The sequence below is a fragment of the Archocentrus centrarchus genome, chromosome 6, assembly GCF_007364275.1.
Source record: "Archocentrus centrarchus isolate MPI-CPG fArcCen1 chromosome 6, fArcCen1, whole genome shotgun sequence".
Taxonomy (NCBI): Eukaryota; Metazoa; Chordata; class Actinopteri; order Cichliformes; family Cichlidae; genus Archocentrus; species Archocentrus centrarchus.
Window position 1 is genome coordinate 4026120 of NC_044351.1, and position 26195 is coordinate 4052314.

At 39.1% G+C, this 26195-nt stretch overlaps 1 protein-coding gene across 2 annotated transcripts in view; it reads left to right on the plus strand.

The window, feature by feature from the left end:
- LOC115781341 (paired box protein Pax-6-like) overlaps positions 1-11415 on the plus strand; it is a 34420-nt gene extending 23005 nt beyond the window's left edge. For both annotated transcript variants that reach the window (XM_030730973.1, XM_030730974.1), the window contains 4 exons: positions 1289-1439; positions 3367-3476; positions 7743-7881; positions 10486-11415. In XM_030730973.1, the coding sequence (XP_030586833.1) occupies positions 1289-1439; positions 3367-3476; positions 7743-7881; positions 10486-10568 (483 nt within the window). In that variant the 3' untranslated portion in view covers positions 10569-11415. The remainder of the gene's footprint in view (positions 1-1288; positions 1440-3366; positions 3477-7742; positions 7882-10485) is intronic.
- The last annotated feature ends 14780 nt before the right edge of the window (positions 11416-26195 follow it).

Genomic DNA, 26195 nt, shown 5'->3' on the forward strand with positions numbered 1-26195 from the left:
TCATGTGTATTATTAAACTGATATGCTGTGGTCATATTTGAAATTTTAAATCAAAGAAAAATATTATTCACATAAAAAGTATCTCAACCCTCCACATTTATCATACCTTCAAATTTATAAAATTTGAATCAGGACTTTAAGATTACATGTTCAGTGGAACATGAACATATTGCGTGTATGTGGTGTACCAGTTCATATACCACATTTTATCCCAATAGATGAAAAACTCAATGACATATGAATTTTAAAATGTTGCCATTTTTTTGAGAATGTCCGATAACCTTTACATTTGACCTTTATCCTTGAAAATTAATTCATATTTTCTTAGGCCCCTAAAGAATATTTCCACAAAGTTTCACCAATTTTGGTTCAAAATGTTTTGAGTTATATTGCTAACAGTCAAACCAACAAACTAATTAATTTTGCTAATACTACACTGCAATAGATGCCACCCAGTCTTGTCATAGTCCATCCAAAATTTAATCCTTTGTTCCTTGTAGCACCCCGAACAACTCCAGATGTTTTCATCAAAATCCGTTCATAATTTTCCAAGTTATGCTGCTAACCGTCAGACAGACCAAGGCAGCCGAAAACATAATGAGTGGGCGAGGTAAATATGCCAAGAAAGCCAACAATTTTCATGGGATGAACTTTTTTATGACTTTATGAGACATTAAAAAAATACCCTGCATTAGATAAGTGGAAGAAAATAGATGCATGGTTGTGCCTGGGTTAATGTCTACCAGTGCATTAAACATACACTCGTGCATATGCTGAACATATGCTTGTTATGCAATGAGTCATGATCGCACACAGAGAGGGTTTTTTTGTTGAAAGAATAGTTTTGTCTTTTTAAAAGATAGCTTAAAAATACTGATGTGATGTGTTTATTGTGTTACTGTGGTTTCTTCTGTCCACACTGAGTGTGATGAGGTTTTAAGTAAGTGTAATTTTAGTGTGACTGCTTCGCCATCCTCATCGTGCACAAAAATGCATTCATATATAAATTTAGCTGAAGCTAATATAAAGCAGTCTTAGATGAACCCACTGAACATCTCTGTTTTTAGAACTTCTGCAGAATTTGGAACTGTATTTTTTCTTCAAAGACTGGATTACTTTCCCCATCACTGAAACAGAATTTGAGATAACTTATGGTGACAGTAACCCTCCTAATTTACAATATGGCTATGTAGGTATGTTTAAGGTAGACTTTAATCAGTGCAATTCCCATCTTTTAACCTATGTACAGCCAGTGATTTATTTTTCTTATCCCTTATGCTACATACAGGTTTGGTTTTCCAACAGACGAGCAAAATGGAGAAGAGAAGAAAAGCTGAGAAATCAACGTCGTCAGGTGTCCAACTCGTCAAACCATATTCCAATCAGCAGCAGCTTTAACACCAGTGTTTACCAGCCTCTACCACAACCTACTACACCAGGTACTGACAAAGATACTTGACACATACTCCACCTGGAGCTTTTTTTTTTTTTTCTGTGTGGGTGTCTTCTGTGAGTGTGTCTCTTTGTTTATCTCATGCATACACATTCACAAATGCATTACACAGTCCCATCAATGGTTTCAGGCTATTCTGCTAATCAACAGTTCCTAATACTGTAAGATATACAACAATGTAGAGAAGAAGAACACTGGTACTTTGGAAATAAAACATGATGTGAACATATAGTAGATGAAATGGATATTTTCTTACTAAAGAATAAATGTGAGGATCACAGCAGGGCCCTGAAGACCAGACACTAGCAGTCCAGTTACATTCATGGATTACGCAGCAGTGGGGAATACATTTCATTACAGTAGATATCTTTCTGAAAGTGCTGTAACTAAGTTTAAGGATAATATTTTTATCCACTATTATTTTCAGTTTTTAAACTACTCCCACAGAGGTCGATTATCTTGTTGATAGAGTTACATCCTCACTGCATATGACTGAATACTGTGGCTCCTCTGAAGAAGAGAACTTCACATCAGAACTGCTTGACTCCCTGAATCCCAGACTGCCAGAGCTCTGTTGAGCTGAATATTCCTGTAACCTTAACTAGTAATGACTTCATGGATATGAATAGAGAAAATATTATGCATAACCACCTCACAGACATATCATTATGTACAGCTACTTTCAATACTGCTGATATTTATTTAGATCTTTTCACTCCAATTTATATGTCAGAGTTAATTTCAATAGTTACTTTCTCCAAACCATCAACGTGTCTATTAGATCCCATTCCTACAAGACTGCTGAAAAAAGTCCTACCATTAATTAATTCTTCAATCTTAAATATGATTAATCCATCTTTATTAATAGGCTACGTACCACAGACTGTTAAGGTTACGGTGATTAAACAATTTAAAAAGCTCACCTGGCTTAACTAATTATACTAGGTAACAAAGTTCTACTTGTGTCTTGTCTTTGGGTTTAAACTATGTTTTTCTAGTTCTGTAAATGTTAACAAACTCTGGCTCGCTTAGGTTGATTATGGAGTTCCACAGTGTTCTTTGCTAGGACCAATTCTATTTAGACTATACATGCTTTCCCTTGGGCAGTATCATTAGAAGGCATTGCATATATTTTTATTGTTATGCAGCTTTATCTATCCATGAAGCCAGATGACACACACCAACTAGTTAAACTGCAGGTGTCTCTTGAAGACATAAAACCTGTATGACCTTTAATTTCCTGCTTCTAAATAGATAAAACTGAGGTTATTGTACTCAGCACTAAAAATCTTGGAAACATGGTGTCTAACCCAATACTTATTCTGAATGACATTACCTTGGCCTCGAATAACACTGTGAGAAATCCTGGAGTCATTTTTGGGCACATTTGTTTAATATGTAATGAGCATATTAAGCAAATAAAGGACTACTCTCTTACATTTGTGCAATATCTCTAAAATTAGAAACATTTTGTCTCAGAGTGATGCTGAAAAGCTAATTCACACATTTCTTACTTCTAGGCTGGACTATTGAAATTCTTGCTATCAGGCTTCAAAATGCTGCAGAGAGAGTACCAACAGGGACCAGAAAGAGAGCACATACAGGATTTTGATTGTTGAGGTTTTCTCTCCAATACTGTAGGGTCTTTACCTTACAACATAAGGCACCTTGAGGTGACTGTTGTTGTAATTTGGTGCTATATAAATAAAATGTAATTGAATTCATTAAGCAGATGCTTTTCCCATCATATTGGTTATTTGGTGTCTATAGCTCTACTACACTTGGACACATTGGATCAACTATCCTTCCTGGATCCACTGATGTCACATTGATAAATGATAGCATATTTTCTCCAGTACTGTTTAAATTTCACATGTTGTTGCTCTGACCACGTTTCCATTTCGTCTGTCTAGTGTCCTTTTCATCAGGATCCATGCTGGGAAGGTCAGATCCAGTTCTGTCCAACAGCTATAGCCTACCAGCAATGCCCAGCTTCAGTATGGCTGCCAGCCTGCCTATGCAAGTAAGATTAATTTACAAGAAAGCACATTACACAGCTATTCAACAGTTGACATGAAAGTACTGGAATTTCTAAGGCTTTTTTTTGTCAACCCAGTGACATGGGGCAGATCTCAGTCAAGTGCGTTGTGCACAGTACTGGGGCATGCCAAACACACTAAACATTGGCTCACCTGTGGCTTCTAAGTGGCTTGCTAGTGGGACCAAAAATACATTACCCCATGTTATAAGTATGGCAGTTTTGATTTTAACTATCATGGTCAATCACATTCACAGCTTTCATCCAGTTTAAACACAGAACTCATACACGGAACTATCATAAGAGAACAACAGTTTATATATATTTCCAAGACAGATGATGACTGGACATAGTTACCATTCTACATCATATACGTGAATGTGTAATAGTGCAGTTTTTCATCCCAAGAACTATTTACCACCATAACATACCAGTGTACTTCTATATAATCTTGGAAAAAGGAGTTAAATGATAATCATTTTTTTCATGTAATCCTGTGACTTGTTTTTAAAGCATCTCTTCTTTAGTATTATAGTTCAAATTAGAATAATCCATTCAGGGTGACAGCAGTCTAAGCAGGGCTGCCCTAGACCTCATTGTCCTCTACTACTACCTGCAGCTCTGCCGAGGCATTCCCAGGCTATCTGAGAGACATAATCTCTCTAGCTTCTCTGTGGTCTCTTCAGTGTTGGTCATTTTTTAATTCACAGCTTATATATGTGAGGCACAGTGCTGGGAAAAAAAAAGTATTTTCCCCTTTCTGAGTTGTTGGATTTTTTTTTTTTTTGCATATTTGTCAGTTACATGTTTTGGATCATCAAATTTTAATATTAGACAGAGATAACTTTAGTAAATTCTGAATGCAGTCTTTAATTTATGATTTATTTTATTAAGTGATTTCATTTATTAAATGGCCCTATGTGGAAAAAGTAACTGAAAACGAAATCACCTAAATAGAACCTGTCTGACAAAACAAAGTAGGCTAAAAGATCTCAAAAACTAATACATCATGTCACAATCTAAAGAAACTCAAGAACAGATGAGAAACAAAGTCACTGGCACCTATCACTCTGGAAAGGGTTAAAAGTCATTTCTCAGGCTTTGGGAGTCCAGTGAACCACGGTGAGAGGCATTATCTACAAATAGAGAAAACTTGAGACCTTCACAGGAATAGAGGGCGTACCAAAACTACCCCAAGAGCTCATCAACGACTCATCCAGGAGGTCACAAAAGAACCCAGAACAACATCTAAAGAACGACAGAACTCACTTGCCTCAGTTAGGGTCGGTGTTCGTGATTCAACAATAAGAAAGAGACTGGGCAAATATGGCATCCATGGAAGAGTTCTAAGGCAAAAACCACTGCTGACCAAAAACAACACAAAGGCTCATCTCACATTTGCCAAAAACATCTTGATGATCCCCAAGATTGTTGGGAAAATAATCAGTGGCCTGATGAGACAAAAGATGAACTTTTTGGAAAGTCTCATTACATCTGGCATAAAACTAACACCGCATTTCATTAAAAAGAACATCAAACATGATGGTGGTAGTGTAATGGTCTAGGGCTGCTTTGCTGCTTTAGGACCTGAACGACTGGTGGTAATTGATGGAAGCATGAATTCTGCTCTTACCAGAAAATCCTGAAGGGGAATGTCCGACCGTCAGTTCATGCCAGATAATGCAGCAGGACAATGATCTGAAACACACCAGCAAGTTCACCTCTGAATATTTCATGATTTTGTGCTGCCTATCTTAAGCTTAAATATGATGGAAGTTTGCATCTTCGTACAGTCTTCCTGGATGTCTTCACATTAACTGACCATTCCTCCAGTTAAAGTATAAAAACCACTTTAAGAATCACCTCACTGCACATAAAACCATATATTATTACTAGGTTTTGCTGAAAAAAATGTTCCCCCATCAATGTTGCACAAATTAAAATTACTGCTGCAGATGTTTAAGCTTGAACTAATTTCAAATACTTCCTATTCTGTTTAATCTGTATTAATGCATAGTCAATAAAATCATGTTTGTAGTGTAGGTATCGCTTTAAAAATAGTTAGAGCTCAGAAACCAGGCCTACCTCATGATTAAAAAAACATAAATTAAATTTGATTAATATAATGATGAAACAGCTGAATTAACAGGTTTGAGCAATGAGTGACAGGGTTGCATGTCAATATCTATAGAAAAAATACGGTTGTGTATTAAAAAAAAACAACTGGTAAATTTAGCATGTTCCATCAGCTTCGTGGTTTATCACATGCACTAATTTGCAAATGCCTCTTGGAGTCTGCACCTGTTGTATTTTCCAGTTTTATCAAATCTGACAGCATGAGTTATCCAAACCTTTATTGCTAAGGCTTTCCTTGCTACTGTGCTAAAAGAATGATTAAAAGGTTCTTCTCGTTTTGGTAGGTTTTAATTCACGTCTATTTTTAGATTTCACTGGGCAAGCACTTCTTGCCTTGCTTGCAGTGACAGAATGCAGAATGTTAGGAACATAGATTGACCAGCAAAGCTTCATTGCTGCTTCATTGCTGCAAATGTTGCACCTTTCCCCTCTAGTGAAGACTCCTGGGTCAGGTTCATTGTGGATCTTGTAGCAGTTGTAAGTTGTGGCCTTCACCTGATTCCTTGCTGTGAAAAGTGGCTTTAGAAACTACAGTGACCGATCAATAACAAATTTAAGAGGTTACAGTCAGGAAAGTGAAGTATACTGTGCTATTGATCTTGCTGACCAGGCTTAAATTTCCTGGTAGGTTGAAGCCTTTCTGTGTGGAGTTTGTTCTTCCTGTGACTGCATGGGTTTCTTCCAGGCACTCCAGATTTAACTGAATAGTCCCTCAGTCCAAGGACATGCTGGCTGTGGATGTGAGGTAGATAAAGTGCATAGAATAAAGTGCTGTATCTGAAACGCTTTGATTAAGACTAGAAAAACTAGAAAAAGACTAGAAAAACACTATGTAAACACCATTTCCATCTGTTCAGAGCAGACCAGTTAACTATATTGCAGTGTCCTGTTGAATTGGTGTCTCAATACCCTAGACCAGGGTGATTGTGGCTCAGGAAGTAGAGGAGGTCATCTATTAACTGGAAGGTTGGTGGTTCAACCCCTGGCTGCTCCAATCTGTATGCTTGGGCAATGTACTGAACTACAAATTGTGTATATACATATACATACATACATACATACATACATACATACACACTGAATACAGCTACAAGTACCTTGGAATCCCACAGGCAAATGGGAAAAATGAAGAGGCTGCTAGGAAAGCTGCAACCATCAAGTACCTGCAGAGAGTAAGGCAAGTCCTAAAGAGTCAGCTGAATGGGAAGAACAAGATCCGGGCAATCAACACCTACGCCCTGCTAGTTGTCAAATACCCTACTGGGACAATATGTTGGCCAAAGGAGGAAATAAAAGCCACTGATGTCAAGACAAGAAAGCTCCTTACCATGCATGGAGGGTCTCACCCCAAATCAAGCACCCTGAGACTGTACGCTAAGTGTAAGGGAGGAGGCCGAGGACTAATGAGTGTCAGAACCACTATCCTAGGTGAAACAACAGATCCATGAATATATCAGGAAGATGGCCGCAAAGGATCTGGTGCTTAGTGGTCAGGCAGCGAAAACCTGAGAAAGGAACCATCATGGAAGAACAGGCTTCTGCATGTACCACCGACAGATCGAAGAAGTGGCTGAAATAGAGAAATCCTACCAATGGCTGGACAAAGCTGGACTGACAGACAGCACAGAGGCACTAATCATGGCAGCACAAGAACAAGCTCTGAGCACAAGATTGATAGAGGCTCGGGTCTGCCACACCAGGCAAGACCCCAGGTGCAGAGATGCCGCTGAGACAATCCAGCACATAACAGCAGGGTGCAAGATGCTAGCAGGCAGGGCATACATGGTACGCCATAACCAAGTGGGTGGCATATACAGGAACATCTGTGTCGAGTATGACCTGGAAGTCCTGAGGTCAAAACCTTACACCAAAAGACCATTAGAGTTCGAATAATAAGAAATACTTCATTTATCACAAATTTGGGAAATTCTTTTGTTGCAGCAGTTAATAATAAAAACATTAAAAAGAGTTATTATGTAATTGAAGCGATACTATCTTCATGTGTCATCAACTCATCTGCACCTGTGGTTACTGGAACATACCGAAAAAAAGAAAAACTGATTATATTGGGATATTAAACTCTGCTTTTTAATGTGTTATAATTTATGTTTTCAGACATCCAACCAGACCTCTTATTCCTGCATGCTGCCCACCAGCCCCACTGTTAATGGAAGAAGTTATGAGACATATACTCCTCCACACATGCAGCCACACATCAACCAATCAATGACATCATCTGCAACGTCGTCAGCAGGTAGACTTCTTTATGGTCCTCTGTATGCCATCCCTTCTGATGTTACAGGTTTCACACATGTTAAATTTTATTTCAATGTCTGTCAGCCAGGGTTTGAATTATTTGACTAACCATAATGATGGTATTCAATTCCATTAATTTAACTTAATTTAATTTGAATTTGATCCAAACTAATTCAAGTTATTTCAGTTTTATTCATATATTGGAAGTTCACACCAACTCAACCTTCACATTGCAAGGTAAAAACCCTGCTTGGTGTGGCCTCATTTATGCACACGGTGTCCAACTCATCATTTCTGAATGTGCTGTGGAAGGGCTGTATTGACACTCCTCACCATGATCTTTACCTAGACCTAACTGAGTTCTTTGCCTAAGCCTAACCAAGAAACTTTAAGTGACAGATTATTACTGTTCTGCATAGTGTTAAAAAAATAAGTTTAATCTTCTGGTAATTTTCTGATGCCAAACTTGTATTTCTGCACCAGTTTGGAAGGACAATCACAACTCTCCTCACACAGGTTTACCTCTGCCCTATTTGTAAACCTACTTTCATCTTGCACAGTTCATCTCAGACCTTCACTGAGTTCCTTGGGCTTGCACGTTGTTCTAAGTATTGGACAAGCCAGTGGGTGCTGTCAAACAAATCCTTTTTATACTGGCAAAGAGAAACAGCTAGCTGTAGTCAACATTTGTATATATTTGAGCCTGTGTGAGAAAATCCTGAATAAAGTCAATTTGGGCAGCACGGTGGTGCAGTGGTTAGCACTGCTGCCTCACAGTTAGCATACCATCTGGAGAGCCTGTGTTCAATTCCACCTTGGCCGAGGCCCCTCCCCCTCTCTCTGTGTGGAGTTTGCATGTTCTCCCTGTGTCTGCGTGGGTTTTCTCTGGGTACTCTGGTTTCCTCCCATAGTCCAACGACATGCACTTACTGGAGTTAGGTTAATTGGCTACTCTAAATTGCCCATAGGTGTGGGTGAGAGCATGAATGTGGATGTTGTCTATCTCTCTGTGTTGGCCCTGTGACAGGGTGTACCCTGCCTCTTGCCCTATGTCAGCTGGGATAGGCTCCCGACCCCAAACAGGATAAGCAGAAATGGATGGATTCAACTTTATTTATATAACAACAAACAGCCGCCTCAAGGCGCTTTATTTTGTAAGGTAAAGATCCTACAATAGTAGAGAGAAAACCCAACAAAACGACCCCCTATGAGCAGGCGCTTGGTGACAGTGGGAAGGAAAAACTTTCCAACAGGAAGAAACCTCCAACAGAACCAGGCTCAGGGAGGGGCAGCCATCTGCCATGAGCTGTTGGGGGTGAATGGAAGCGAGCCAGAGATTAATAATAACTAACGATTAAATGCAGAGTGGTGTATAAACTCCAAGAGAGTGAAAGAATGTGAGTGAGAAAGAAACAGTGCATCATGGGAACCCCACCAGCAGCCTAGGCCTGTTGCAGCATAACTAATGGAGGGTTCAGGATCACCTGATCCAGCCCTAACTATAAGCTTGATCAAAAAAGAAAGTTTTAAACCTAATCTTAAAAATAGAGAGGGTGTCTGTCTCCTTAATCCAAGCTGGGAGCTGGTTCCACAGAAGAGGGGCCTGAAAGCTGAAGGCTCTGCCTCCCATTCTACTCTTAAGTATCCTAGGAACCACAAGTAAGCCAGCAGTCTGAGAGCAAAGTGCTCTGTTGGGGTGATATGGGACTATGAGGTCTTTGAGATAAGATGGGGACATTCAAGTGGGGATGCTGAGTAAAATATAAATAAAAACAGATTGAAATGATTTGCAGATCTCGTTAACCCATATTTTGTTCACAACAGAAAACATAAAACACATCAAATGTTTAAACTGTAAACGTGTACCATTTATGAAAAATAAGGCCACTTTTGAATTTGATGGCATCAACGTGTCTCAAAAAAATTGGGGGCAGGGCCGCGTTTCCCACTGTGCAGCATCCCCTCTTATTTTAACAACAGTCTGTAAACATCTGGGAACTGAGGAGAGCAGCTGCTGGACCGTTGGGAGAGGAATGTTATCCCATGTTGCCAGACAACCTAATGAGTTGCAAAATGTTGCTCCAGCTGTTTCTTTTTAATACCACTTACTTTTCCAGCCTTTTTGAAAAGTGTTGCTGCTATCAAATTCAAAATAAACTAAGAAACCATGTCAAATGTTTAAACTACATTTTCTCAGTTTAAACCTTTTAATGTGTTTTCTATCTTCTGTTGTGAATAAAATGTGGGTTTATGAGATTTTTAAATTATTGCATTCTAGTTTTATTTACATTTTATACAGCATCCCAACTTTTTTGGAATGAGGTTTGTACTTTTTTCCTATAAACACGTGCAAAATAAAGAATCCATTGTCCTAACTTACTGTAGGCCACATCGATATGGATTTGTGTTTATGAACTGAAACGGGGTTTCTTGGATGTCCTTTGTAGCTTGTCTTCTATCTGGTCATATCTTTTTTTTTAAACATTTTTGCATTTGTACAGCCTGTCCCTTTGCATTAATTCCAACCACACCTCTCTAAGCACAAGTGGTGCTCTTAAGTGCTCATCAGTGAAATGTTTTGTTCTCTCTTTGTTCTCTCCAGGTTTGATTTCTCCTGGTGTCTCAGTTCCAGTTCAAGTTCCAGGAAGTGAAACAGACATGTCACAGTATTGGCCACGCCTGTAGTGAAGGAGATCCTTCTGGCAATTATTCATGCCTGTTGTGATCATCAACAGTGAATGCATCCACGGGACTGTAGGGGTCATCAAAATGGGAACTATCCTTTCGTGCTCCAGTTTGAATGTAAAAAACAAAAACAAAACAAAAAACCTCAGCAAATAAGTATGAAATATAAATTACTCTCATTAATGCTAGTGAAGACACAGGACGCAAGGAGTTTTGGTGGTTTTCAGAATTGGAAGAATTTTAACGTTGCTGCAAAACAATACAAGTTCACCTGTAACTGGATCAAAGGTTTTGGGGGCATTATGTTCATCAGCTACCATTCAAAGTCTGGATGTTGTGGATGCTTTGTCCAGAAAGCAAAGCCGTTACCTGAGTGGTACTTAGGAAGCTCAGGAAAGTGGACCATCAGCTGGTGATTCTAATCTCCAGACAGAAATAAACTCCTGAATGTCCACTGGGAGAGTTTGTGGGAAGACACATTACCTCTACTTTAAGTTGGTAATTTATATCATACTGCCGTGTGTAGGAAACCAAGGATATTAACTGAAACGTAAAGGGAAGAACTTAATGAAACTTGAAGCTGTCTGCTGTGATTTTCTTTTTTTACATAAGCAGATTCTAAAAGCCTGGATTGTGTATAGAATTTCAGAATGAGAATTCTGGTGAAATGTGTTTTGTATTGTAAAAGTCCCAACACTGGCATGAACTCTGATTTCAAACTGAAAAACTATGTCTTTGTTGGGGAAAGATTTTTCCAGTTCCAAAGTTCAAATGTCCAGAAACTCATCAATTTACAAAGTCTGGAAGTAAAACACCGAAAAAATAAAAGAGTGAACATTAAACTCAGTCTGGGATATAAATCTGTTTCTAATTTCAGTGTAAAGTGTCTTCTCAAGTTATTTGGGAGGTTTTCCAAAATAAAGTTATTTCAGTTAAACATGTTTTTACATTGTATCTTTCAACGATGACAAATCAACAGAAAATGCATAAGAATATTATTGGGGCAGAAAACAGAGAAAGCCTCTGGTGATTCGTCAGGTCAGTAAAGATGTGGCAGAATAGTCTACAATAGCATTCTGGCACCTTCACTTAATGACTGATAAATCTGATTGTCAAGTTCATACATACTGTAAAACAAGTTCATTTTTGTATGCAGTTTCTTGTCATCCCTTCCAACTAGAGCCGTGAAGATATTCACTCAAATCAGAAAAGTAATGTCACCCTATCATGGTCTCAACCCCACACATCCTTTTTCTCTCAGCCCTGTCAGAAGTTGTGCCTACAGTACTTCGTCTGGCTGAAGCTGAGTGCTGTGACACAAAAAAAGAAAAGTCCTTTCTTTGAGGACTTTTTTCTGAGGTGGTAACTAATTTCAAACACAAGGCTTTAGACAGACATCATAGGGTTCCCACCTCTCAGGCTTCTGGCATGTGACACATGCTCTTTCAGTCTCATGCTCTCATGCTGGCCAAAAGAATTCAGGACAAATAGGCTAAGCAGGAGCTGCACATAACACAAAGACAGGCTTTTCCCACAGCTCAGCACCAGTGCTAGCCTAAAATACAGTTTCTGTGCTTGTGTTGTCTGAGGTGCAAACTAAGAAGTTATCAGTGAGACAGATGTAGCCTGTCGATGTAGATAAAATGCTAGAAGGGGCTGAAGCTCTGTTTCTTGCTTTCAGCTGTATAGGTTTGTTAATTAAAAGCAGCAAAGCTCAAGAGCAAAGCTAGAGACTTTTGTGCACGTGTCACAGAAATGTCAGGTGAAAAACAAGTAACTGACTCAGGTGAGCAATTTAACACACTCACAGAAACACAGTGCTCAGAAGTCCTGAGCTCCAGCACAGGTGTCAGGATATTTTAGTTATGCTGATGTGTTTTTAAAAGAGATATTTTTCTTTTATTCGTTTTTTCTGTTTAAATTCAAAGTTGGGATTTGTAATAGTGATTATTAAAGCATGATTGTCCATGAAGAGCATGACCTCTCTAATCATATTTAAAGTCAAATACAGTCAAATGAATCAAGACTGCTACAGAGGTCATGCACACTACAATCTATGTGTTTGTCTGTTAGTAACTAAAAATCTAACAGTTAACCTGAAAAAAAAAACATGAAAAAAATGTAAAGTAAGCTGCTGAAGTTACTTATTTTGAAGTTTTTATATATGAAAAGAAGTATGAAGTATGCAGCAGCAGATTTGGGGAATATAAATATAAATTTTTTGCTGGTATTGACAGGTCCACTATTGATCCACTATTTATTAATTAACTTGCTGGAGTTTAATTTTAAACACCTGTCCTTTATTCATTGAGTAAAACAGTATGATGAACATTAAACTCCTGAGGCACAGCAACACAGGTCATCACAACTGATACACAAAGAAAACACAGCACACACTGAACTTTGTGTTTTCCCGTCTGCCAGCATGGTATAAGCTCTCCTGTCACCTCATCAGCAGAAGGCTGCTCTCCAGTGCACGGCCATAAATGGTGATTTCTCTATATGAGATCACTGGTTTGAGAATGTTGGTTTGTCTTGTGGGCTGAGGGCAATAAAACTATGCTTAGATGAATCAGATATATATTTAAAAATATGAAAACTGTGTTCCAAGAACGGTCATTGAGTTCATCTGCACACAACGCTGAGACGGAAGAAGTCACTTGGATGAGTGATGAAATGTTTCTCCCAGTACTGCTCAATTATGGAAAAAAATCATAATCATAATCACAATTATTTTGGCCAGTATTGAAATCAATTATTTAACACGATTACTCATTGGCTTTGTAAACACAATGCATTTATTGCACTTAAAGAACAGTAAATACCTTAATCACTTCTACAATCTCTTGAAAATAAATACTACATTGAAAATAAAACACAGAATATATAAATAATATATAAAAAGTAAATAAATTGCAATATAAATAAATACATTATAAATTGAAGACAAATAATAAATAATTAGATAAATAAAAGAAAGGTAATGTCAGTTATCATGACTAATAATACTAGTATAATTTAGGGACTGCCACAACATACTGACAGAGCCTGCACATGGAATCAAAAGGTTTGGTGTGTTTGTGTTGCGGATGGTGCCGATACCACCGTGTAGCAAATTAATTACCTTCTGTTCGTGTCTGGGAATTTTTTCCCACCCGGATCAGTTTTATTTGTCCCTCTAGTTTTTCCAATTCTTTGTTCATTCTCTCATGTTCATGGTGATAGTTTCAGCAGTCTCCCTCCAGGAATTTGCTGACATTTGTGTGTCCTTATATTGATGCTATGATTATTATTCCTTACATTGAGACCACGATTGTTATCTGTGCTGTAAAAGTAGCCAGAAATGCACCGGAAGAGTCGATGGTGCTGAACAAGCCGATCACAGTTGTTGCGGGCGGCGTCATCCCAACACGCAGTTAAACTTCTCGGGAGGTGCAGGTCAGGTTATGGTGTAGATTTCTTGTTTGATGATTAAAGGTAATTAACACATAACACATAATGCAAAAGCAACTTTGCTGGCCACGTTGTAGGCCCGTCAAAGACTCAGCACTGCAGCATAAATCAGGGCTAAGAGTATCATTGCAGAGCATAATGTGACAAAATAATTGTAATAATAATAATTTTTCATCGATTACACTGGTTTTGTGATTGTTTTGGAGCTGAAATCAAAATCAAAATTCGATTAATTCGTTCGTTTTCAGTTTCTCCCACTGAAAACGTGTCCAGATGAACTGAACCAACTTTCTGGGATTTCCTTGCCTGGGTTGTTGCACATGCAAGATGTCAAACTCTGATATAAGTTTATTTATTTATTTCAATAAACTCATGGCCAAAAATGATAACTCTGAAAGGTTGCTGAAAAATAAGGTCCATCTGGTGTGAAGTTCAGCTACAGTCCTGAATTTTGGAAAATTTTCTTGACAAATTTGATGACATTTTGAAAGTGTGTTTGAATATCGTTTAATGGTGCATTCAGGAGGCCTGACAGATCCTTGGATACATGTTAAACCCATGCAGGACATAGATGTCAATGTTGCCGACTTTGTTGATCATACATTTCATGATAATAAACAAACCTGCCTGTTTCCTATTTCCTCTCTCTTTGATCAAACAGATGTGGTGCTGCCATAAACCAAAAGACTGTGCTTCAACTTTGTGTTTTGCAGTTTAATTCCCTTTTCATTTCCATTTTACCTTCACTTTATTATTATTATTTTTATTATTTTATTAATACTAATAAAATGTTAGAATTAATACAGTTCAATTCATTTTTACAGCACTAGTTCACAACAACAGTCATCTTCACACAATATGAGAGAACAAAGCAAAGTCTATTTGTTCTGCTTCGTGTTCGCAAGCTTAAGTGAACATAAAAGCTTTGTGCTGTTGGCTCCTCAGTTGGATCAGCCATTTAAGCTGTGTGCAGATGCTGTACTCATCCAAGCTAACAAACACAGCACTGAGAATCCAGTTAGGTTCTTTTTTAAGAAGTTCAACTCCTATCAGCTATATTATTTAGTTATTGAAGAAGAAGCACTTATATTAATTTTGGATTTATAGCACTTCAGAGTCTATCTTGACTCTGGTCAGCCAGTCCGGTGTCTCATTGGGTGTTTTGGCCTTTTATCACAACACACCCACAGCTGGGGTGGACCCACAACAGGCCGATCACCTGGGCGTGTCGCCTGTGGTGGTCATTTAGCTCCCCACGCTGTCTCCTTTCTTCTCGGGCGCAGCCAGTGACTGCTTGTCTCTGAACTGTGGCCAGTTCTTTAATGGTCTTCCTCTGGATCTGCCCTCTGATGCTGACTTCCTTCAGAAGCCTTGCTGTGGAACTACCAACAAAGCCTCTGCAATCCACCTCCACTGGGTGCACCCTCACACTGCAGCCCCTTTCCTCTGCTTCAGCAGCCAAGTTGGCATAGCACAGCTTTTTCCTTTCACATGCCTCATTGATGGCATCTTCCCAAGGGACCATCAGCTCAACAATGATGACACGGCAGAAGGATTTGGAAAGAGAACCAGATCCGAGCACAGGTTCAGCAATCTCTGACGGGAAGGTGAGTCTCTGGGTTAAGCAGCATTTTCCTTTCCTCCTAAATTGCTCCTCCGTGCCAAGGCTGCTGAAGTTGATAGTTTGGCAATGAGGTTGGTTATGAATAGTACATCTATAACACACATACAGTATGTTAACTTCTAATCCATCCTATGATTGGTTCAGGTTAGGAAACCAGTTCTACTGGGGGGGCGGGGGGGGTAATGGCCACTAAGCTGGCCTTGTTTTCTTGAACCTACAGGGGCTCCTCTTTGCTTCTAGTTCCTGATAGTTTTCTTGCTGTACCATTCTAGATCAACTCAAGGCTTTTTAGTGAGCTTTTATGACAACCAGATAAAAAATTAATAAAATGAAAACATTCCAGTCCAAGAGTAACAAATGAACTGACTAACTTTTCAGCAGCAAACTACTAAAAAATACTGTATTTGGTTTAGTTTAGGAGATTATGTTGTGAGTTAAATATGCTCATTCATTACATGCACGTATAAAAATATTTATATATATTATATATTTATCATTTTTGCCTTGGTAGTAGTGTTTAGCAATAAAACCAAAAAACATATTAGCATTGAAAAAACAAACAAAAACATATTGCACATAAATGGCTACATTATGTTGTCACTGTGTGGAAACTGTGTAAATAATTGCTACAAATATTTTTGAAGGAAATGTAGCAGTGACTCTATCAAGTCACTATGAAAAAGAATATATTTCGCAGTGACTTGAAATACAATGTTAACATTTAACCAAAACCTCTGCGCTTCTCTTTGTGTGAACAGCAGCTTATGCCGTGCCAATCAGTTGCCCACGATGTTTAAAGAAAAAAAATCTTTATCACCAAAGTGCAAAATTTTGAATTTAAAGATTTCCAAACAAATAGGATTGTATGAATTTAGGTTTGTTCTCTTTGAGTCTAGGAACTCATTCAAAAGGTACACACAAATTAATACACTGCAAATTCAGCAGTGAGCCACCAGTGAAAAGGAAAAAAAATCTCTCCCTTTGTTTCATTCACTCATTCAGCTCGTCATTGCTTTCTGTCTTCTATCGACCAGCGGGTGGCTGCTAAATGAGAACAGGGTCAACCTCTCCTCATTTACCTAACAAAAGGCTGGAAAAAAGAGAGAGAGAAAGAGGAGCTGTCTCAGAGAAAAGAGAGAGGGCTTCCAAGATAGATGACCTGCAGCTTCATGATGAAAAGTTTCATTCCATTACATCTCTCACAATCCACATCATGTCAGCACCTATCAATTACTGCCTGCCTCAAACAGCATTATAGGAACTCCAATCACCAAAGATGATTTGGAGAGTGATCAATGATTGCTTCCTGCCTTCCTTCACAGAAACAAGAGTTTTGAAAAGCTCATTAGGTTATTTTGTTCATAACAGGATTTCTGAGGCTCACTGCTACCACCTGTCTAATGATAAACTGTTTTAGTAGAGTGGTTTACACATTGCACTTGGCAAGCAAAAAGTCACTGGTTCAATTCCAGCCGGACACATAAATCCTCTTTTAGGTTGTGTCAGGAAGGGCATCCCATTTAAAACTCTGCCAAATCAAACATGTGGAGCTACCTGCTGTGGTGAACTCCTGTGGCTGAAATTAGCTAAACAATAATAGTAAATAGCTGCTAATTAAAGCTGCATTTTCCAGCTGTCAAACTCCTTTTCATATATAGTCATGTGAAAAGAAAGAAGAAGTTTTCACAGGATTCACCCATACTGTCCTGTACACCCTTATTGTTTTGATAAGCTAAGAGGAAAAGTAGCAGCCAGGTGCTGCTAATGAAATGCACTTCATTAACTGATTATTAACAAGTGTGAGTACCGCTATAAAAGCAAAGTTGTGGCAGTTTGCTGGTCTGGAGCATTCAGTCGTGTGTCAACACAAAGCCAAATCTTTCCTGGAGTGGTTCCCCCCAAAAATTCACCCTAAGTTCCAGACCATGCAGTGCTCAAGAAATTTCCAAAAGCTGAGCTACAACTCCGACTCTGCAGTCATAGCCAGAAGTTTTTAAAAAATGACACGAATCTTTGCTTTCACAAAATTTGCTGCTTCAGAATGTTATCTAGAGCGATCAAATGAACTGAAAATAATTGTTACGTCTGTCTTTGCCATGAAAATGCCCCCCGCCCCCAAAAAAAATTTAAAAATTTCCACTTCATTTCAAAAACTGCTGTAGCACCTGAGGCCTTCCCCATTCCTGAGCAGCCTGGCTCAGTTGTCAGTGGACATGGCTGTGTGTCCTGCACACCTCCAGTCTGAGAATCCAGTCACCACAGCCGTCAGAGCAGTCTTCAGAGTCAACTGCTGCAGCACCAGCTCTTCAATCATCAGAGCCTGCAGCTGCAGCATCCCATCAGCCCTCCAATTCTTCAGAGCCTGCAGCGTTCCACTTCCTCAGCCTTCCTCATCCCACCTGAGGGCTGCCGCTGGCCCCGTGGTCGGCCTCTGGAACTGTGTAATTGTTTGGTTTTGTTTTGCATTTAAATCCTGTTTCCCTGTTTTTCCATATTCTGCCTTAGTCTTGTCTCTGTGTTTAATCTTTGGTGCCTTGCATTTAGTCTGTCTCTTGTATTGTTTATCCTCTGTATTTGTATCAAGTTCATGTGTCTAAGTCATGTGTCAAATGTGTTTGTTTGTCACTTTGTGTTTTACTTTGATAGTCCTTCATGTGCTTTACATCCAGGTTTGCTTCCTTGGTCCTGTTAGATTATGTTCAGCTGTGCTCCCTGGTGTGTCCTCTCTCCCTGATGACCTCATATTTATATATTGTCTGTGCTTTTCTTCTTGTCGCCTATGGCTTCCCGCCCTCTGTGTGCTCTCCCGTCTCTGAATCCTGTTTAAGTGAGATTGTTAGTTTGTTCTGCTGGCTCCCTTCCAGCTCTGTCAGTCCTTGTTTCCAGCAATAAAGCTGAGTACCGCATTGGGGGGGTCCTCAAACCTGCCTGCCACAGTGCACTACATGACAAAATGGTCAGGACTGCAGGCAGACCATTCCATACTCTCCACTCCCAAAATCCGGAGGTAGTCTCTGATAAACTGCCCTATGGGGGCGAGCATTGTCATCTTGAAGATACGGGATTGCCACTGGTTGCAGAATCTCATCTCAGTATCTGCAGTGAGATTGCATCTAATGATGGCAAGCCTAATTGTCAGCATTTAGCGTACCAGACTGTCAAAACATGAGACATTACCAGAACAAGCTGTTTGGCACTGGCAGAAAAGATTTGGGAAATTTTTCATAGCTGCAACCCATATACTCAACTCTGCTGCTAAACCCACAAATGCATTTTCCTTACAAATGTGGCTCCATTTAAGGGGAAATAAATAGGCTTTCCAACAGTATGAGATTTATTGCCAAGAAGCATCGTTGAGATGCAGAAATAATCGAACAAACACAAATTTCCTTTCTTTTTGTGCCAAGTTTATATAAAGGCTTTAGAAACTTACTGTTCTCCCAAACTGTAATCATAGCATCCTTACATGAGATACATTTTTTAGTAGTAAGGTTGGGTTTTTGAAAACACAGTCAGAAAATATTATCCTACATTCTAAGTAGCTTTTCACTGTGACTTATGCCCTTATTGCACAATTCACAGTTTATGCTGAGTGCAGATTCAAGAAGAAGTGTACTCACTGACTGATTCAGTTTTGTAATTTTTGTCCAACATGAAATTAGTACAAAATACATTGCTTACTTCTTAACATACACAACATTCATGCAGGGAGTCCTCAGCAAACCAGTTATTTTTATCCTCTGGTTGTTTGAACAGAACTGTCTCTCTCTCTGTCATCCTCGCTGTTCTGAGACCAGCAGTAAAGACAGCTGTAATGTAGCATTAATTACTCATCTGACATTGCATTTAATAATGTAAAATTTCAGTTAAACTTTTATTCATAACAAGCACATTTACAACAACAATATTTAAACAATTATATTGTAAGGTAATCCAACAATCAGATGAGGCACTTCTGGCAGAACCAGGATCAGGGAAGAGGAGTCATAATCTGAAACAGGATGGGAAGTGAAGGAAAAGAGAAGAGAGAAAAAAGGAGAGCAGACAGACGAGGACAAAACACAAACAATGGGAGAGAGTTAATTACATGCAGGGTTCAGGGTCACCAGATCCAGCCCTGATGTTAAGCATCATAAAAAAGCCTAATCTTAAAAATAGAGAGTGTCTGTCTGCTGAAGCCAAACTGAGAGCTGGTCCTACAGGAGAGGGCCTTGATAGACAAAGGCTCTGTAACCCGTTCTACTTTTGGAAACTCTAAGAACCACAAGTAAGCCAGCAGTCTGAGAGTGAAGTGCTCTGTTAGGATAATGTGGTACTATATGATGGTGCCTGATCATTTAGGACTTTGTACATGAAGTTAGCCATTTTCAAATTCAGTTCTGGATTTAACTGGTAGCCAACAAAAAGAAGATAATAGGGAGAAAAATGACCTCTCTTTCTAATTCTGTTAGTATTCTCACTACAATGTTTTGGATCAACTGAAGAATTGAAAATAAGGAATTATAATAACACAGAGTAGAAGTAACAAATGCACTGATCAGTTTTTTAGTGTCACCAAGCAGTCTTGGTTGTTTGAGGTGCCAGTTAAAAAATGTATCTGTATTTTATTTGTATTAGATTTATTTGCAGAAATAAATGTAAACATTTTCATCTTGTTTTAGTTGTGAAAATAGGTCCTTACTAGTTAATGCAATTTTTGTTTAAACTACATCTGTTGGGTTTGACCATTACCAGTGTGTGTAGTGTGCTCCCAGAGCTAGTTATAACAACATTCACAAGGAAAAGATTTCCTTTTGGAGAACAGTTTTAGCCTATTAAGCTTAATTGGAGCTGCGAGTGCTGTCACTTGTGTCCAGTGAATAAAGAAATGTCCATATACTCTGTGTGTATGGTCTCTGCGTCCAGAGGATGAACAACAGAAAAAGAAACAGACAGAATATTGTTATATAAATGAAAGAGCAACCATCCATCCATTCATTCACTCAGTCAGAGACAACAGCGCGCTGTCACAGTTCTCTCCCACAGCTGCTGATATCTTCATACAAATAATCATCATTTACATTCTAATTAAAAATCATCATTATGGTGATCATTTACATCCTAATGAAATACATTTACATGGTAATCACAGCAGGATGGAACTGTGACAGGGAAGCGTTCTACCTATTCACAGACACATAAAGAGATGGACAGACAGAGGGTACAGGCAGAGAGATGATGGCAAACTCAAATGCAACTGCACAGAGCAGATGGGAATCAGCTCACTATCTGATTCACTTTGACACCTTTATTCCAACCAGGGAGAGATTTCTTTCCCCCGAGGCCTCTGTACAAACAGGCCTTAATAAATAAACTCTGTGGTGATGAGCTCTACTATCCTGTGCACTCTGATAACAACTAAATAAAAGACCTGGAGGTTGTGACCACAATGAATGCTTGTCAACTGTCAATGAAGAATTATTTCATCAAAGGAGAAATCCTATCAAATCAATTATTCACTCATTCAATCTCCCTCCACACAGTGCAATAAATGAAATCCTTTCACTTAATCATTTCACAGACACTTGTGGAACTCATCCTGTTAAATAGCTAAAATCCTGTTTTTTCAGATCCTTTTGGACATCAGTTCAAAAGGATCTGTTTGGTCATGCCACTGTCAGGCACCATTTCTTTACCGGCCCTCCTGGAAGGTGACTTCTGCTCCAAACTCAATTCCCTTCCAGTTTCAGTTGTTATTTTTGACCTGTTTGAAATCACATCGATGTTTATGGCAACTACAGTGAATAAGCAGCAAATTAAAGCATTTCTTAATTGGGCATACAGACTGCATAACAAAGATACCCTAAAATACACGATGAGATAAATATGTGGTGAAACTTAAAGTTAGTGGGTGAACAAAACAAAAACACGTTTTATCACCATTTAATTAAAGAGCTGAATTCTGATGTCTCCATCAGAACTATCAAGCCTTCTGTTTTTCAGTAGAGGGATATACCTTGTATATTTCAGCAAGACAATGATAAACCGCATACTGCATCAATTACAAAAGCATGGCTTTGTGGTAGACGTGTCCAGGTGCTGAACTGATCTGGCTGCAGTCCAGATCGTTCACTAACCGAAAACAACTGGTGATTCATGAAATGAAAATATCACCCAGACCTTTTTGGAATTGGGGGTGTGCATACAGGCTAAGTAAAAGTATGTTTTTTACATTTTTTAAAATTATTATTAACAATCAAAAAGTGTAATAATTTCTTCACAAAAGCATTCCAGTGTGCCATGCTTTCTGAAGTAATCCATCCATCATCCATCCATCCATCATCCATCCATCAGCCAGCCAGCCATCCATCCATCCATCCATCCATCCATCCATCCATCCATCATCCAGCCATCCATCCATCCATCCATCCATCCATCCATCCATCCATCCATCCATCATCCATCCATCCATCCATCCATCCATCCATCCATCCATCCATCCATCCATCCATCCATCCATCCATCATCCATCCATCCATCCATCATCCATCCATCCATCCATCCATCCATCCATCCATCCATCATCCATCCATCCATCCATCCATCCATCCATCCATCCATCCATCCACTTCTGTTTATCCTTTTCAGGGTCCATAAAGTCTAAACTGGAGTCCCAAAGTTAATAATAATAGTTCACATAAAAATTAAACAAACATTTTTTTTGCCATGATCTAATTGAAAAAAGTAAATGTTCTTATGTTCAGTATGTATTATACATAAAGTTAAATATTTCAAGCTTTTTTGTTTTCATGTTGATGATTGTGAAAACCAAAAATTCCTATGCAGCACTCAATATTTAAGGATAAAATTCTGGAAAAATATGTAAAATGGAATTTTACAGTTTTATGGACTCTTGGCTTAAAAAAAAAAAGTCCTCATCCTCTGTCCTCATCCTCTGTACCAGCAGTCTTCACTTCAGAGCGTGAAACTTTTGAGCCTTTATAGATACATAGATAATATTTTTTTCTGTTGATGTTTTTAAGCCCAGTATTTTTGATTTGTGCAGCCATAAAAAAATATACATATACAACAACTTTATCCAATGTTCAGATTTCTATTTTGGAAAATCATGCAAATTAGCACCTCATCTACATATTAAAATAATATCATTAATTTTATTCCGCTTATCCAATTCATGTTCGCATGAATCCCAGCTGTCATAGGGTGTGAGGCAGGGTACACCCTAGACAGGTGGTCAGTCTGTTGCAGAGCTAAGAGTGAGAGACAGACAACCACTTGCACTCACATTCACACCTACGAGCAATTTAGAATCACATATTACCTTAACCCCACTAACTGCATGTCTCTGGATTGTGGGAGGAAACTGGAAAGACTTGGAAAGAACTCATGCAGACATGAGGGAAAACATGCAAACTCCACACAGAAGGCCTCAGCCAGATGGAAACCTTGTTGCTATGAGGCCCCACACCACCGTGCTGCTCCTTAAATAATGTCTTTAAGAAAAATTGTAGTATAAAAACTGTTTAGTGAGAAGGTGACAACTGTTGGTTTGGAAATGGAAGCAATATAAAAGAAATGTGAAATGACCATGAAGTCTGGAGCTCCATGCAAGAGCTTCCCTCATGGAGTGAGGATTAGGTCCCCGTGCTGAAGAAGGCAAATTTACAGGTCTGTCTTAAGTTTGCCATTGAACATCTAAATGATTCAGAGAAGGTCTGAGACAAAGTGCTGTGGTCAGCTATGGTCAGACACAAAGAACACCATCCCCACAGTCAAGCACAGAGGTGGAAACATTATGCTTGGGGGCTGCTTTTCTTCTAAAACGGGCCCATGGACAGGGCCATGTGCCATAAAATCTTGGCCAAGAAGTTCCTTCCCTCAGCCAGAACACTGAAGGTCTTCCAGCATGACAGTGACTCAAAACATACTGCCAAAGCAACAAAGAGTGGCTAAAGAAGAAGCACATTAAGGTCATGGAGTTTGTTTGGGGATCAAATACTAGTGGTGGTAACTCAGTTGTTTTATGGACTTGGGTTAATCTGAGTCATTTAATAAGGTAATCCAGTTCACTTGAGTCAATAAGGTTTACATTTTTTTTTAAATTTAAATAATAGCTGCCAGTCATGCAGCCACGGTGGCACCAAAACAGTCAATAAATGACTGTGGGGGAAGGGCTATTATAGTCCTCAAGTACAGTCCTAAAGCAGCCTGTAAGCAGGGAAAGAACTGCAAACCAGCATTTGTGATAACTGGCAGTGAGTCTTTCACATCGCTGTAGAGGAATTTTGACCCACTCGTCTTTGGAGATGTTTTAATTCAGACACACTGAAGGTTTTGCCAGCATGAATGGCCTGTTTAAGGTCATGTCAAAAGCATCTCAATCAGATTCAAGTCTGAACTTTGACTCAAAACCTTCGTTTTGGTTTTTGGTTTTTTTGAGCCATTCAGAGGTGGACTTGCTGTGTGTTTCAGGTCATGCTGTCCTGCTGCATAACCCAAGTGATGGCCGGACAGTCTCCTTCAGGATTTTCTAGTATAGTGCAGAATTCATAGTTCCATCAATTATGACAAGTTGTCCGGGTCCTGAGGCAGCAGAGTAGCCCCGGTCCATCACACTGTGACCATGTTTGACTGTTGGTGTGATGTTCTTTTTATGAAATGTGTTAGTTTTATTCCAGATGTAACAGGACTCAAACTTTCCAAAAAAGATCAGCTTTTGTCTCATCAGTTCACAGAATATTTTCCCAACAGTCATGGAGATCATCAAGATGTTTTTGGCAAAGGTGAGATAAGCCTTTGTGCTCCTTTTGGTCAGCAGTGGTTTTCCCCTCGGAGCTCTCCCATGGATGCTGTTTTTGACCCGTCTCTGAAGCAAGTGAGGCCTGCAGTTCTTTAGATGCTGTTCAGGGTTCTCTTGTGACCTCTTAGATGAGTCGTTGTTGCAGTATTGGAATAATTTTGGTATGCCGCCCACTCCTGGGAACGTTCTTCAGTGTTCCAAGTTTTCTCCATTTGTTGTTCGTGGTTCTCACCTTGGATCACTAGAATCCAAATGCCTAATGATAGCTTTGTAACCCTTTCCAGACTGATAGATGTCAGTGACTTTGTTTCTCATCTGTTTCATTATATCGTAGCATGATGTGTTGCTTTTTGAGATCTTTTAGTCTACCTAACGTTGTCAGACAGATTCTATTTAAGTGATTTCTTGCTTCAGGAGACATGAGTGTGTCTAATGATATTAAACTCAGCTTTCCAAAAGATCACAATTAATTCATGATTTAATAAGGGGGCAATTATTTTTTCACACAAGTTAGTTTGGATAGTTTTTTCCGCTTAATAAATGGAATCATAATTTAAAACCTACATTTTGTATTTATTTGGGTTATTTTTATATTAAAATTGGTTTGATTATCTGAAACATTTAACTGTGAAAAATATGCAAAAAACTAAGAAATCAGGAAGGAGGCAAATACTTTTTCACAGGTCTGTGATTGCAGGACACAAATGCTTCAGGGGTTATTGGGGGTTTCTTGACCAGGGATATTTTGATATACTGACTAGAGTAAACCAACAAATTTGAAAAACTTCAACACTAAATGAAATGTTGGACTCTCTAATAATAATCTCTGTGTGATTATCAAGCAGAGTTTTCATGTGTCACACTAACTCCTAAGTGGAATCTTCTGAAGGCCTTTGCTCTCAGCATTAGAAGCTTTTCTTCAGGACAAGAGAAGGGTCAGGCATTTCTGCACATCAAATGTGGAGGTCAAACTGATCCATGTATCAAATAGAGCGGTTGGCCTGGGCCACACACACCACACATTTAATCTGAGCCTGACTCTCCTATTGGGACAGAGAGCTCAGACAGCCAACACATAGCTGAACAGACTTACACAGGAACAGTGTTCCTTCTCTTCATGGGTTTTCTCCTTTTCTTGCCGTCTACTGTGGACAATCTCCTTACGCCACAATAGCAAGGAGGATCCCTTTATACCACAATGGTTTGCTGCAGCAGCATAGACAATCCCTTCCAGCTACAAAGCATGACATTCTCTACTGCTCAGCTTCAATTAGCTTTGCTCTGATACATCTCAATACAGCTATAATATGGCTTCAGTACAATTTAAATATGGCTCAAAACATCTCAATTCAACCTCAGTGCTCCTCAATGCAGCTTCAATACTCCATCCCTGCATCTTAATACGGCTCACTACATCTCAATATGGCTGCAGAAGATCAAAATACACCCTCAGTGCAGGTCTGTGAGGCCATTGAGCAGCTGAGATTCACTACCTGAAACCCACAGTGTTTTGGGCTCAGTTTGTTGTTGCTGTGGATGAATGAATGCTAGAATGGAAAGAATTCCAGTTGGGATGATCAGTCAAGAGTTCAGCTTGACCCATAATGATGGGAGCTTAACGCTGACTTAACAAACTGAATGGTTGTCAGTGCTGCTAACTGAAGTATTTTGGCTGACTATGGACATCCTAAGAATGCCTGACACCATCTTTGGATCAACAGTTACCCCAAATAAAGTGTGCCAGTGTTTA